General features: G+C 46.0%; 1 protein-coding gene across 1 annotated transcript in view; it reads left to right on the top strand.

Moving 5' to 3' along the window:
- Positions 1-16098, top strand: part of HYDIN (HYDIN axonemal central pair apparatus protein) — a 326268-nt gene that overhangs the window by 302282 nt on the left and 7888 nt on the right. The window contains exons 78-84 of the mRNA XM_044255773.1: positions 171-329; positions 2118-2395; positions 3565-3784; positions 5620-5832; positions 6790-6953; positions 7800-7950; positions 14442-14672. Coding sequence (XP_044111708.1) covers positions 171-329; positions 2118-2395; positions 3565-3784; positions 5620-5832; positions 6790-6953; positions 7800-7950; positions 14442-14672 — 1416 coding nt within the window. The remainder of the gene's footprint in view (positions 1-170; positions 330-2117; positions 2396-3564; positions 3785-5619; positions 5833-6789; positions 6954-7799; positions 7951-14441; positions 14673-16098) is intronic.

Here is a 16098-nt window from a genome sequence, read left to right as displayed (position 1 = left end):
AACCGCTTAGGGGTTCCTTTATGCCCATGAATGTCCACTCCCCGTATGAAGACGGCGGGACACCGCGGGAGATGAAGCCCCCCCGCCTCACCAGATCACATGGGTCACGCCGGTTACTCTTCTCCGTAACCGATGAACCCCTCCATCCCTGCTTCTTTCCTGTTCCGCAGATTTCAGTGCTAGATCCAGCCAACAGGATTGTGAAGTTAGGAGCTGTCCTGCCGGGACAGGTAGTGAAGAAAACAGTTTCCATCATGAACAACAGCCACACCCAGCTCACATTCAGCCTGTCGGTCCTGTTCTCAGTTCCAGAACTCCAGGAACCCAAGGTTGGTGCTCAGGGCTCCCGGCGGGCCGCTCCCTCGTCCCGATGGTACGGATGACCGTGCTCGCCACGCTGACCACCCCCACTTCTCACGCACCTGCAGTGTGCCCGGCCGTTCCAAGAGCTCCCCACGTGCCACCTCGGAGTGTCCTCCCAAAAGCAGTGTGGGGCCGGTGCTTTCTTTATTCTCACTTTACACAGAAGGACACCAAGGCTTAGAGAGGCTGCACACTTCGAAAGGGCAGCAAGTGAAAGAGAAAGGGACGCGATTCAGTAGATCCGGATTCTCATGATCATATCTATCCTCTAAAAGTCACAAAGAAAACCGTTCTCCCCATAATCTCACACCCAGAAACAATCACTTGCCAATGACCACCTTCTTGTCGTATGTCCACCCGGCGGAGAGACGCGAGATCGAGCTCTGGTGTCTTCCAACAAGGGTTCTAGTCCCGTCATGAGGCTCCCACTCTCAAGGCCTCATCTAAACCTAATTATTCCCTAGAGGCTGAACACCACTCACATATGAATTGGGAGGGGGTCACCATTCAGGCTGTAGCAAGGTCATATGACATAGACAGGTCTGGTGGAGTTTCTAGTCTTCAGGGGTCAGGGACCCAGAAATAATACCCGAAAAGCCTAGAAACTGCAGAGGCCAGATGTGAGTTGGGAAAGGGCAGCTCAGAGGACAGCTGGGGCTATCGGGAGGCCTCACGGTGGAGGGAGGCCTGCACCGAGGCTAGAGTGAGAGGCGAATGCAGGCAGACAGGTTGGGGAGAGGTGCGCTCGCAGGCAAAGCTCCGTGTGCTCCGGAGACTCTGCCTGCGGACGTCCAGGCGGGAGGCGGTACAGCAGGAGCACTGTGAACTGTCTGCGGGTGGCCAGGAAAATGGGCTGGGGAGCTAACCAGAGCAAGAGAGCCGGTGGGCATCTCACCCCGTGGCCATGCTGCCATCCAGAGACGGGGTCGACTTGTTGCTTCCATTTCCTCATTCATCTCAGGCGACGTCCTCAGTGCCACTGGGCCGGGGCCCCTGACCTTTGGGCCAAGCCACTTTTGTCTCTTTCAGGGATGAGTAACCTGTACTAGCCCGGTGGCCTTGGGCTTGGCCTTCAGTGTCACAGTGTTTGCAGAAATTGTGAAGATCGCGGTCCCGGTGCAGTTTCTAGCCCATCTTACCCTAGCCACTGCAGTCCTCCGCTCTGCACCCCAGGGGAGCACAAGCGCCAAAGGAGCCTCGGCTTCCTTAGAGCTGACTTTCACTCATTTCTGCCAAGACAGAGTGGGAAGGGGAGATGATATGAATTTAAACAGCTGTTCCCAGACTCTAGAACGCGTGGGTCAGGGCACTTTTGATGATGTGAGTTCCAGGCTCTCCCAAAATTCAGTCGGCCTGGGGAAGGACCTGGGAATCTGCATCTGAAACAGCACACCAGGTAGTGTGATACAGGGAGCGCAGGGAGTCCTCCCTGGAAAGACATCAGAGCATTGAGCGTTTTCCATGCCCTCTTATCGAGCCCTTTCCTCCACCGGAGAGTAGGGGTCATGTGCTGCAAGGGGCTGGAAAGAGAATTAGCATTTGTGGAATGCCAGTTACCTGCAGATGATCTGAATCTTCACGTAGAGTAAGTCACAGAAAGCTTAAGTAACTTGCCAAAGATGACCCAGCCAGTGGGAGGGAGCAGAATGGGCTCTGATCCCTGGGCTGTTGCAGCCCTAACAGCAAGACCTAGAAACGGATGCCTCGGACGCCCCCTGCCCTCAGCGGCTGAGTCTCACTGTGCTTCTGTCCAGGTCCTCACCCTGATACCCTTCCACAACATCACTCTGAAGCACAAAGAGGTCTGTAAGCTGGAAGTCATCTTTGCCCCGAAGAAGCGCATCCCTCCCTTCTCTGAGGAGGTGTTAATGGAGTGTATGGGGCTCCTGCGTCCCCTCTTCCTACTGAACGGCTGCTGCCAGGCCCTGGAGATCTCCCTGGACCAGGAGCATCTCCCCTTCGGGCCAGTCGTGTATCAGACACAAGCCACACGTCGCATCCTTATGTTGAACACGGGTGACGTGGGCGCAAGGTAGGAGAGCGGCGTGCCCACCCCGAGGCCAGCACAGCCCTGTGACACTGTCTATGCCCCCAGACTGGACAGGACATCTGTGTTACAAGTCTGGCCGCTTGTTACTTCTTTCCCCTCCCTTTTGCATCCCCTCCCTTTGCTCAAGATGTGACAACGGTGGTCCCGCTCGGGTGACTGCTGCTGCCAGGAAGACAAAAATTAATATCATCGAGAACATTTGCTTGGTGACTGTTCTATGCCCTTCACGTGGCTCCTCTTGGCTAATCCCAAGTAGTTCCATCACTGATCCATTTTACAGATGAAACAACTGAGATTACTTTACCAAAATCATGCATTTAGCAAGGACTCACACTGTGCAGGTGCAGTGCTGAACATTCTAGCAAATAAGCTCCCATTACTTTTCCCAGGCCCCTGTAAGGTCCTCTGCTGTCCCCATTCCACAGGCTCAAGGAGGTTAGGTGATTGACCTAAGGTCACTTATGCAAGAAATGAAAAAGACGGGATTGGAACCCGAGTATATCTATGACCATTGTCCTCTCCAGCCTCTTCCCCCTGGCTAGCAGGCACCCATCCCAATCACTGCTCAGGCTTGCCACCATACCCATGCAGGAGGCACTGCATACCTGCAGGGGGCGCCCTCACCCAGACTTCAGTGAGAACAGCACCCTGAGGGTGTGGTGTGGTGCCCCCGCTCCCCAGTGCTGGAAGCACAGGTCTGTCCCCCCGCCCCAGAGGGATGACTACACGGGGCCCTCAGGTCTCAGCACCACCAAGAGCAGGTGCAGCGCTCACAGGAGGGCATCACCTCCTGGATCTGACCTGCGAGACAGTGCAGGGAGTGCTGATAGCCATGGTCTCAGGGAGGGTTCAGTCCTAGCCCAATCGCTTCCTAGCCACGTGATCTTGGGTACACACATGTTAGTGCGTTCATGCACATGTCCCCCCATGAGACACTTGTGGGCCACAAGATAATATGCAACCCCTTCCCACCCTGCTCGGTCCGAGAAGCCGCTGAGCTGTCTTACCCAGGATTGACCCGGATCTCGTCCCCAAAGGGGGTAAATGTCCCAGCTAAAAGCCCAGGCAACGTCTCTTGATCTCAGCAGCATTGAAGACACCCCCAGGATACTAGTAAACTGTCTTTCTTGTCTCCTTTTGTCTTGGAAAAGGTTTAAGTGGGATGTCAAAAAATTTGAGCCTCATTTCTCCATCAGCCCAGAAGAAGGCTATATCACTGCGGGCATGGAGGTTTCTTTCGAAGTGACCTACCACCCCACTGAAGTGGGCAAGGAGAGTCTCTACAAAAACTTGCTCTGCTTCATCCAGGGAGGCAGTCCCCTGAGCCTGACCCTCTCTGGAGTCTGCGTGGGACCACCTGCAGTAAAAGAGGTCAGTAGATGCTGCTCACAGACGGGCCAGCAGCTGGAGAGGTCCCGGCAAGCTCCGCAATTAGAAACGAGTGACTCGTTCAAACAGTCCTCGGTGCCAACACCAGACATTCAGACCTGCTCCATGGCCCCTACCACAGGGCTTTTGCATATTCTGTTCCCACTGCTGCAATATTCATTTTCCCTCTTCATTTAGTTCATTCTTATTTACTCTTCAGCTCTCAGCTCAAGCATCACATTCTCAGGGAAGCTTGCACGGCTGTCTCTGGCTAGATCGACTTCTCTTACAAGCTCTGTAAGGAAAGGGTACACACCTATCTCTCCTTCTCTCTCATGGAAAAAAAGGAGGAGAATGGGGCTTGGGTTAACCCTCTGCTAGCCATGTCCACAGAAACCGGAGAGTGGACTCTGTTCCACTTACGATAAAAACCATTTATGCTAAAAATGACACCCAGTCTTCATCTCTGTAATCCCATTATTTCAAGAGTGTTATGTAAATGGAATCATACAGGGGCACCTGGGTGGCTCAGTTGGTTAAGCCTCTGCCTTCGGCTCAGGTCATGATCCCAGGGTCCTGGGATAGAGCCCCATGTTGGGCTCCCTGCTCAGCGGGAAGCCTGCTTCTCTCTCTCCCACTCCCCCTGCTTGTGTTCCCTCTCTCTCTGTGTCTCTCTCTTTCAAACAAATAAATAAAATCTTTATAAATAAATAAATAAATGGAATCATACAGTATGCTGTGAACATGTCCTTACAAGTCTTGGCAAGAACATATGCTTTCATTTTCTTGGGTAAATATCTAGGAGTGAAATGGCTGGGTCGTAGAGCAGGCATATATTTACTTTTTAAGGAACCTACTAAACTGTTTCCCAAAGTGGTTGTGTCATTTTGCATTTCTACCAGCAATGGCTGACATTTCTACTTATGTTACATCTTGCCAACACTTGGTATAGTCGGTTGTTTTAATTTTAGTCATTCTAATAAATATGTGGTGGTGTCTCCTTGTGTTTCTTAATTTGTAGTTCCCTGATGACACGTGATGCTGAGCATCTTTGTGGGCATTTATTTGCCTCCATATATCATCTCTGTTGAAGTATCTGTTCAAATTTTCCATCTCTTTAACTAGGTTGTTGATTTTCTTATTGAGTTTTGAGAGCTCTTCATATATGCAGGACACAGATTTTACAATTGGATCTTCAATCTGTTTTGAGTTTTTGTATGTAGGGCAAGATATGGATCAAAATTCATCTCCTTGTATGTTTTGGGATATGGACATGGTTGAAAAGCGCACCCTTTCTCCATTTGAAATACCTTTGCACTTTTTTCAGAAACCATTTGGCCGTATAGGGGCGGGTCTATTGCTGAATTCTGTTCCTGTCTCCTAGTCTATTGACTCTCCTTACTGCCACTGCCACAGTGGCCCTGTGGCTACATTCGGTGGTCAGTTCTCAACTGTTGACCTGTTGATAGCATTGAACCTTGAACAAGTCCCTTGAAGGAGGATCCTTCCAACACCTCCCTCACTTGGCTCCTAGGATACCACCCTTTCCTGGGCTTTTCCTACCTTATTAGATGCTCCCTCTCATCTCCTCTTCTGATTTTTCTTAACGTGGGCATGTGCCAGCCAGGAATTAGTTCTTAAATTTCTTCTTGTTTCTAAAACCAATTAACTTCCTGACAATCTCATCCAGTTTCTTGGTCTTAAAACAAAACAAAACAAAGCAGAGCAAAACACTGCTGTACCCTCAACTCCCAAATATGTATCTCCAGCCTAAACGTTTCTTCGAACTCCTCGTTTGTAAGTTGCACTGCCTGCCTGAGGCGCCTGCTTTCTTCCAGGTGGTGAACTTCACCTGCCAGGTGCGCTCCAAGCACACGCAGACCATCATGCTTTCAAACCGTACCAACCAGACCTGGAACCTGCACCCCATCTTTGAGGGTGAGCACTGGGAGGGGCCTGAGTTCATCACCCTGGAGCCCCATCAGCAAAACAAGCCCTATGAGATCACCTACAGACCCCGCACCATGAACTTGGAGAACCGCAAACATCAGGTAGATGGAGGCTTCCCCCACCCCTGTGGGTTTCCCTGTGTGTTTGGAGGGGGAAGAGTGGTGCAAAAGAGCTAAGGAGACAGAATTTGGGGGCTCAGGAATGTTCAAATAAAGGGGACACCTCTAACAATGTTGGAATAATAGGGAGTCATGCAGATTATTGAGTCCAAAGCCTCCCTCGGTGCCCACATGTTATCATATATAGGAGATTCTCTTAGAATGAGGGACACAGTCCTGCACAGAGTTCTGGACTAAGCATCAAGCAATTAATATTTAGCTTAACTGCACAAAGTTTTATCATCATGGCTGTCATAAAAATAAAAAAGGAAAGAAGCTGCAATCACCCACCCTTAAAAAAGGAGAGCTATTCTCTTCTCTTCTCTCTTCACTACCAGCTCTCACTCAGATACAGCCGTAGCTGCCATCAGCATACCCAATTTTGCCTTCTGTTTATTTTCACTTTATATTATATCATGAACATTTTTCTGTTTCACTAGTCTTTGTGATCATCATGTTTAATGATTGCCTAATATTTCTTTGAATGAGAGTTCCATAATTTGGAACATAATTTGGGAATTTGACATTCCCCAGTTGTTGAATATGAAAGTTATTACCAAATTTTCATCAATATTATAAATGGTTTTAATGTGTGTGTGTGCGTGCGTGCGTGTGCACGCGCGCATGCGCAGCTTTTTCCTCTGCAAGGATTTTTAAGTTTCATGGCTAAGGCTACCGGCTAGCTCAACTGGTAGAGCCTGAGACTCTGAAGTTCCTTGGGGTGGGGTTCCTGGTTCAAGTACATATGAACATGTTTATGACTCTTGAAACATACTACCAAGCTGATTTCTAAGAGTTATGCTTACGTGAGGGCCTCGTTAACCCTGAGTCACTACTATGCCTGAGCAGTAGCTAACAAGGGACCTTCTGTGCCATTCTGACCATGCTTACCCTCCTCAGGGCACCCTCTTCTTCCCCCTCCCCGATGGGACTGGCTGGCTATATGTGCTGCATGGGGTTGCCGAGCTCCCCAAAGCCGTGGCCAACATCTTCCGTGAAGTACCATGTAAGACGCCCTACGTTGAACTCCTGCCAATCAACAACTGGCTTAACAAGCCCCAGAGGTGAGAGAGTGGGGCGAGGGGTCAGAGTGGAGGAGATGGAGGGAGGACATCCACTGTTAGCCTGGACTTTCCACTGGTCAGCGCCTCCAGAAGACACTGAGGGGCTGAAAGATTCAGAGACGCATTTCCCTGATGTGGCCGGGCACTTCCTGACCTCTAAGCTTCCAGACACCCAGGGCTATCCATGCATAGCCAATTACCTAAGTCTCCTGGACTGGGTCCTGGCATGAAATAAGTGCTCAGTAAATGTTAGCTGTTGTTATTATCAAAATAAGAATTGTGGTGGTTATTATTGAGTGCTCTACCATATCACCTAAGCCACTGGCCAGAGAAGGACGTCCCTTGGATCTTTAGTTCCAGTGGGAGTGGAGTAGAGTACAGGGGCTAGAGAAGGTTGAGGACCAGCAGCCTGGTCCCCTTCTTTGACATAGAAGGAGCCAAAGGCTTGGAGAAGAGACTTTCTTACTGAAGGCTGCCAGGTAGCATAGCGGATGGAGGCCCAGACCTAAGTGTGAATCCTGGTTCTACCAATAACTAGTCATGTTATCTGAGCATGTTTCCTCTTGGCCTCTATCTCCCCATTAGTCAGATGGAGGTGATGACATCATATGTACCTCCCTGTGTCACTAGGAACACATGTCGAGCACTGATTCAGCACCTAGCATGTAACAGGTGTCGATAAATTGTAGTCATGGGTGTTGTTAGAGACAAAGTGAAGACCAGAGCCCTGGGCCCATGTGCTTGTCCAAAGTCAAGAGTAGAAATAGCACCTTTCCTTCAATCCTTTGGGCAGACGGTCTCATTTTCTCTATCCTCTCCCCATGTGCTCCTGTGTCCCCCCTCCAGATTCCGGGTCATTGTGGAAATGATAAAACCAGAGAAGCCAGACCTAAGCGTCACCTTAAAAGGCCTTGATTACATTGACGTCCTGTCTGGCTCCAAGAAAGACTACAAGCTGAATTTCTTTTCCCACAAGGAGGGACTATACAGTGCAAAGGTATCTACACATTAAAAGCATTTCCCTGGAGCCCTGGGGGTTTGCCCCTGAGGATGATGACCCTGGTGTTAGGGAGTGAAGATGTCCTCCCACTGCCAGCCTGTCCTTATCCTGCTGCACTAACCATTTAGTGACCTGGCAAAGGCTTTCAGGATTCCCAGCCTCTTTATGATGGAAGCAGACGGCAGGGCCCTCTGTCCATCATGTGGACCCACACCAAACATGCAAGGCAGGAGAATCATGAAAATCCTTGAGCAGTAAATAAATCTGGGCCAGCAAACACCGGATCACAATAATAAGAAAAGATCCCTTTTTCTGAGTGCTGATAGTGACTAGCACCACACTGAACACTCAGTAACACAGCTAGTAATGTCAGAGCCAGGATTCATTCAACTCTGAGCCACCACGGGGCCTTTCATGCATCAGTCGTTTCTCCTAATTCATTCATTAGTGCAACAAGTACCTATGAGCATGTCTGCCACATACTATACTGAGTGTTGGCAACACAGCAATGATCAAAAATAGGCAGAGTCTCAGTCTGCAGGGAATGCACAGTCCAGTGAAAGGAGAAGGGCATTAATGGTACTGTGAATGTATAATCACAAAATGAGATATGTGCTTTGAAGAAAAGGAGCAAATATGGATCAGTAGCTCACAGGAGAGGTTAGAGCTGAAGATAATATATGGAAATTACTCATTTGTAGATAATATGTATAAATTACTCATTTATACTATGGCTTCTAGTACATTTATAGATAGTACTAGAAGCCTGGACTAAGGATGGAAAAAGCGAGGGAAAGATTTTAAAGTGAAAAAGAAAAAAACCTAAGAATGCATCTCCTCCCTCCAGAAGAGATACTGGGAAAACCCATGCAGTAGGATGTCATCCTCTCCTACAAACACTGAGGTGGGCTGCTCCTCTCAGATCACATTCACAGGCGAACAGAGTACCTTAAAACCAAGGTCTCATGAAACATCTGAAGAAAAAAAACCACTATAAATAGAAATACCAGCTCAAAAAAGAGGAACCCCCAAGATAAAAGATGTATTAAAGCAAAAAGAAGATTTTTAGTGCATATTATTAATATCCTCAAAGAGATAAAGGAAGATAATCCTACCCATAATAGAAGAACAGGTTATTGTGGGCAATAATCAATTAGGGACCTGGAAAATTTTAAAAACAGTATGTTTTAATAGAAAACCAAAGAGAAAGGCTGAATAGTGTAATGAACTCTGAGGAAGAGAGAACTAGCAAGTTAGAAGATAGAGCTGAGTAATAGCACAGACTTTAGCACAAAGACAGGGCAAGAATGGAAGGAAGTGAGAAGTGCTGGAGAAGGCATGGCGAGGTTGGATCCCTCAGGCATTGCTGGCAGGAGTGTAAATGGTGCAGCTGCTGCAGAAGATGGTCTGGCATTTCTTACATGGTTAAACAAAGAGTTACCATGTGACTCAGCAATTTCACTCTTAAGTGTATACCCACGATAAATGAAAACATATGTTCACACAAGAACCTGTATGTAAATGATCATGGCAGCATTATTCATAAGAACCAAAAAACCCACGAAGAAACAAACCAAATGTCCATCAATGCAAATGAATAAATACAATGGAATATTATTTGGCAATAAAAAGAAAGGGAAATGAAGTGCCAATACATGCAACACACAAATGAACGTTGAAAACATGATGCTAGCTGAACAGAGCCAGTCACAAATGGCCACATATTGTATGATTTCATTTATATGAAATGTCCAGAATAGCAGATCTATAGAAAGAGAAAGCAAATTAATTGTGTCTGTGGCAAGAGTGGATGAATTAGGAGGAAATGGCGAGTGATTGGTTATGGACCCTGAATTTCTTTTCAGGGTGATGAAAATGGTCCAAATTTGATTGTGGTGATACTTGCATCACTTTTTGACTATACTAAAAGCCACTAAATTGTACACTTTAAATCAGTGGATTATATGGTATGTGAATCACATCTCAGTAAAGCTGTTTCAAAATGAAGAATGAAAGGAAATGTGAGACATAAAATAAAAACCAAAGAGTTCTAATATCCACCTAATAAGAAATTCAACACCCAAAAATCAAATAATCCAGTTAAAAAATAGGCAGAAGACAAAAAGAAAAGACTTCTTTTCCAAAGAAGACATCCAGATGGCTTACAGACACATGAAAAGATGCTCAACATCACTCATCATCAGGGAAATACAAATAAAACCATAATGAGATACTACCTCACAACTGTCAGAATGGCTAAAATTAACAACACAGGAAACAATGGGTATTGGCAAGGATGTGGAGAACAGGGAACCCTCCTGCACTATTGGCAGTAACATCAGACTTCTCATGGTAACTCTGAATACAAGAAACAGGGAGGGGCATCTGGATGGCTTATTGTGATTTTGGCCCAAGTCCTGATCTCAGGGTCATGAGCTTGAGTCCTGTGTTGGGCTCCACACTGTGCATGGAGCCTGTGAGCCTGCTTAAGATTTTCTCTCTTTCTCTCCCTCTGCCCCACCCCACCCCCATCTTGCGTGCTTATGTGCATGCTCACTCTCTTTCTTCCAAAAAACAAAAGGGGGGGGAGGGGCAATGGAGTAAGCTAGTCATATAACTTAGAATGATGTTCAATCTAGAACTTTTTACAAACAAAATTATTATGAGGACAAAATAAAGACATTTTTAAAGATGCAACAACTCAAAGTAACCCACTCATTCATATATATATATATATTTATTTTTCCTTGTTTGAAATAAGTACTGTAAAAATAAAAGTTTTTGAATTAGCAAAATTTTAAAAATAAGAAAGTGAATTCAAGAGGAAAACATAAGGATACAATGAACAAGGAATCAAAATTCAATTGATAAGTAATTTCAAATAATTGTTGAAAAGCAATCTGAAATGAACGTTTCATATGGCCTCAATACAGGAAATAGCCAGGGGAAGAATAACACAATGAAAAATATTTTCTCATTCAGTGGGAAACAAATAGGGAAATGAAAGATGTTCTTTCATTCATCAGAAGGGTAGGGAAAGAGTAAAGATAGTCATAAACTATAGATGTGAACAGAAAAATATAAGTAAATATATGTTTTAAAGCATTAAGTAAAAATGATGGTGAATCCAGATCATAGTCTCTTTACAATAATATGTATTAAAATTAACAAAAGTTCTTTAAAAATCAAAAGTACTTCTTCTGACTATAATGGAGTAACTACTCTTCCCACCATAAATGATCATAAAACTGGACAAAATATCTGAGGCAAGTCTTCTCAGGCATTGACAACAGGCAGCACAATACTGCAATCCATCAAAGAGAAGAAAAGCTAATGAGATGAATCTCCATAATTGTCCTGGCTCACTACCAAGGGACAATTTCCTGACTGCCGTGCAGGGAGCTGGAGTCTAAGCAAAGCACAGCTGCCCCCATTGAACTGAAAATGCAGAAATCAGAGTTTGATATGGCTGAAATAGCTGCTCTCTACAGGGTGGGAGAGGAGTGGAGGAAGTAATGCATAGAGGAGCAGAGTCTGGGGGTGGGGAGGGGAGGGAGACCGCAGTCTGTCTAGAAGCCCCCCTCAGAGTCTTTGGCTGAGAGTTGTCCTGCACATGCACAAGATGAGACTACATGGGATTCATCAGAGAACAGCTTCCAAAAGAGCTGATAAAGGAACAAAGATGCATTACTCAGTGCTGGGGAACTTTGGAGGTTTAGCTCGGCCAGAGTGAAGAGGTTTCATGAACATTTCACCAACATCCTAAGAATCCAGTTGAAATACCAGAAAGGCCAAAAGAAAGGACCATGCCCTTAGGATAAGTCCTTTTAGATCCTTAAAAAGCCTAAAACTAAGCACCTACAAGATCAGGGAGGATAAAATTTGGAGATTGAATCCCACAAAGTTGGAAGGTCTTGAGAAACACTTTGAGCTTCCCATACATCTGCTCTAACAAAAGCTACACAATTTTAAGGTGATAGGTCAATAAGTCAATGACTGAACTGCCTCCTAGAATAAAATCAACACTCTTTCAAGGACTATAACAGAATCCAGAATCTCTACAATGATGACCAGCAACATCCAGTGCACCAGCAGAAATTACTAGACTTGTGATGAAGCAGGGAAATGTGACTCATGGTCAAGAAAAATACAGTCAATGAAAATGAACTCCAAGATGGGTGAGATACTAGATTTAGCAAACAGAGACCTCAGAGCTATTATAAACGTGTTTAGAACTAAAAGAAAATATTTTAAATAATTAAATAGGGACAGGTAAGGAATCTCAGCAGAGAAATGGAAACTATAAAAAAAGAACCAAGTGGATATTCTAGAATTGAAAACTACAATAAACCAAAATGAAAGTTTCACTGGATGTGCTTAATAGCAGATTGAATAAAAAGATAAAAGATTTGCCATTTGCGAGGATGTGGATGGAACTAGAGGGTATCATGCTTAGTGAAATAAGTCAATTGGAGAGAGACAACTATCATATGATATCATATGAGGAAGTGGAGATGCAACGTGGGGGGTTTGGGGGTTAGGAAAAGAATAAATGAAAAGAATAAATGATCAGGAGGGAGACAAACCATAAGAGACTCTAAATCTCGCAGAACAAACTGAGCGTTGCTTGGTGGAGCGGGTCGGAAGAGGGTGGTGGGGTTATGGACACTGGGGAGCGTGTGTGCTGTGGTGAGTACTGTGAAGTGTGTAAACCTGGCAATTCACAGACTGTACCCCTGGGGCTAAAAATACATTATATTTTTATTTAAAAATTTAAAAATTTTTTTAAAAAGATAAAAGATTGAATAAAAGGAACCAGTGCCTTGGGAACCTGTGAGAAAATATACAATTTTCTAATACATGAGTAATGAGAAGAGAGTGAGAATAGGGCAGGACTATGAGAGATTGTGGACTCTAAGAAACAAACTGAGGGTTTGGGGGTGGGGGAGGGGATGGGGGAGCCCAGTGATGGTTATTAAGGAGGGCACGGATTGCATGGAGCACTGGGTGTTATAAGCAAACAATGAATCATGGAATGCACTACATCAAATACTAATGACGTATTGTATCGTGACTACCATACCACACACAAAGAAGAAAAAAAACTATTTGAAAAAAAATTTGTGAAACTTCCCTGCTATGATTTTAAAAATAGATATATTTACAGATCCAAGAAACTTGGCAAACCACAAGCAGGAAAAACGTAAAGAAAACCATGATATATGAGAAAATCATGTCTGTGCACATCATAGTAAAACTGCTGAGAACCAAAGATAAAGAGAAAAAGATAAAACAAACAGATATTTAAAAATCTGTTACAGGAGTGCCTGGGTGGCTCAGTGGGTTAAAGCCTCTGCCTTTGGCTCAGGTCATGATCCCAGGGTCCTGGGATTGAGCCCTGCATCGGGCTCTCTGCTCACCACAGAGCCTGCTTCCTCCTCTCTCTCTCTCTATCTGCCTCTCTGCCTGCTTGTGATCCCTGTCAAATTAATAAATAAACAATCTTTTTTAAAAAGTCTTGCATATGGGAGACAATAATAAAAATGACCACTGACTTCTCTTCAGGTATAATGGAAACCATCTGCAAAATGCTGAAAGCTATCAACCAAAAATTCTCCATTCACTGAAAATATCCTTTAAAATGGAGATCTTTTCAGATAAAAGGACATGAGAGAATTTATTGCCAACAGACTTGCATCACTGGACAACACACTAATAAGGACTCTTCAATCTGAGGGAAGATGATAGTGATGGAAATCTGGGTCTACTGGCACCAGAAGCTTGTGTCTGCCACAGGGGTGAGGAGACAATGTTCTGCGGTCACAAGGGCAGGCTCTGGAGTCTCGTCAACCTTGGTCAGATCTGGCTCTGACACTTCTCTCCGCATGGGACCTTGGCAGGATACTTAACCTTGCTGAACTTCAGTTTCCTGGGGGAAAAAAACAACTATAACAAAACAAAACAAAAACAAATGAAAGATGGGAAACAGCAAGGGGAATAATAATGCTCCCTATAAGTTGTGTACATGAAGCAAGTACTTCTAGGGCCTAGCACACAGGAATCGTTCACTAAATGTTAGATGCTGTCATTACCATTATTGGTATTTCTGTGGGTTCCAGCAGCAACTAGCAGAGGAGTGAAGCCCACTACAGCACGAACCTCTTGAGGGCTTGCTTGTCTTCCGGGGCCAGCCAGCGGTCCCCCCGGGACACCTTCACCTTCAGCACTAGACAGTGCTGCTCTGGCCTCTTCTCAGCAAACCCGAGCTGTTCCATCAGCTCTCACCCGGGAGGAGCCAGAGCAGAACGCTGCAGGAGAAAGGCTGGCTGGTGGGGGTGCAGACCGTGTCGGAGTGCGGGTGTCAGCCCGGGACCCGCTTCATGTCCCCAGGCCACGCTAGCAGAGAGACAGAGCTCCTTGAGACAGCAGGAGCCCCTCCACTAACCACCCCCCTGCCCTGATTCCTCCCCCTCTCCCTGTGAACCCAGGTGATCTTCCGAAACGAAGTGACCAGTGAGTTCTTACACTACCTGGTGAGTTTCAGGGTCATCCCTTCAGGCGTCATCAAAACCATCGAGATGACGAGCCCCGTCCGGCAGAGCACGTCAGCCTCCATCAAGGTGGAGAACCCCCTGCCCTATTTGGTGACCTTCTCCACGGAATGCAGGGTGCCTGACATCAGCCTGCCCTCTCAGTTTGTGGTGCCTGCCAACTCCGAGGTACGGTGCCGGCCAGCTTCCAGGGGGCCCCGATACCTGTGATGAGCGCCCTGCCTGTGGGGGTGGCATCCTTGAGGCTGGGCCCACCCTGACAGTGGTTGGGAAGGCAGGCGATGGTCCCTCAGCCCCACTCCTGATCTCCATTTCCCCCTTCTGCCCGAGTCCTCACATAAACACGGGCATGTGAGCACTTTGGTTCACACATGTAAAAGGGACTTACTAACTACAAAGACTCGCCTCTGTCATACGCTTGTCTGTTTTGTTCAAATTACAACTATTTTTGGTTTTTGCTAATTACAAAGGCAATGTAGAATATGTGTGGTGAAAGGGAAAGCAAGGGACGTAACTTTATGGCGTGACCAGCATGTGCACCGTTCACACACACACTTGCTTACGCGCAGACCCCTGCAGGAGGGAGGCCCAGGAAGCCTGCGCCCACCTGGGAACACACGGCCTGGAATTCTGAGTGCATGTGGGGAGGAACTTTCTTTGGACTCTTTTCAGTCTAGGGCTCCAAACTCTCACTGTCCAGATTCCTTCAAAATCCCTTCTATTGGGGAGCCTGGGTGGCTCAGTGGGTTAAGGCCTTTGCTTTCGGCTGAGGTCATGATCCCAGGGTCCTAGGATCGAGCCCCGCATCGGGCTCTCTGCTCCGCACAGAGCCTGCTTCCTCCTCTCTCTCCCTGCCTGCCTCTCTTGCCTACTTGTAATCTCTGTCTGTCAAACAAATAAAATCTTAAAATAATAATAATAATAATTTTTTAAAATCCCTTCTATTTCTCCAACTTGAGCTTAGTCCCTGTGCCCACTCCAATTCTTCCTTCCCCTTCAGAACCCAAAATCTGTTTTGTTCTTCAGAGAGTCGCCATGCCCTTCATTTTGTCTTTATATTTTTCATCATGAATTATAAAAAAAATCTATGCAGGAATGTATAACACACACATATATATACTTAATATATATGTGTAACATATACATATATATTAAACCATGTTTACTTAACTACAGAAGAAATATCTGTATAACCAATACCCAGTCCACGACGTAAAAAATTGCCACCACCCAGAAACCTCTGTCTCCACTCACAGTACTGTCCCTCGCTCCTAAAAGTTATCACTGTCCTCATTTTATAAATTCCTTGCTTTTAAGCCATATGGCTTAGATTTGCCATTTTTGAACTTTGTAGAAAAGAAATTGTACAGGGCGCCTGGGTGGCTCAGTGGGTTAAAGCCTCTGCCTTCAGCTCAGGTCATGATCCCAGGGTCCTGAGATTGAGCCTCGCATCGGGCTCTCTGCTCGGCAGGGAGCCTGCTCCCCCCACCTCCACTCCCCATGCTCTCCCTTGGCCTGCCTCTATGCCTACTTGTGATCACTGTCTGTCAAATAAATAAATAAAATCTTTTTTTTTAAAAGAAATCATGCTATA

This window comes from Neovison vison, chromosome 7 (assembly GCF_020171115.1).
Source record: "Neovison vison isolate M4711 chromosome 7, ASM_NN_V1, whole genome shotgun sequence".
NCBI classification, from domain to species: domain Eukaryota; kingdom Metazoa; phylum Chordata; class Mammalia; order Carnivora; family Mustelidae; genus Neogale; species Neogale vison.
This window is presented reverse-complemented; position numbering and strand designations above follow the sequence as displayed.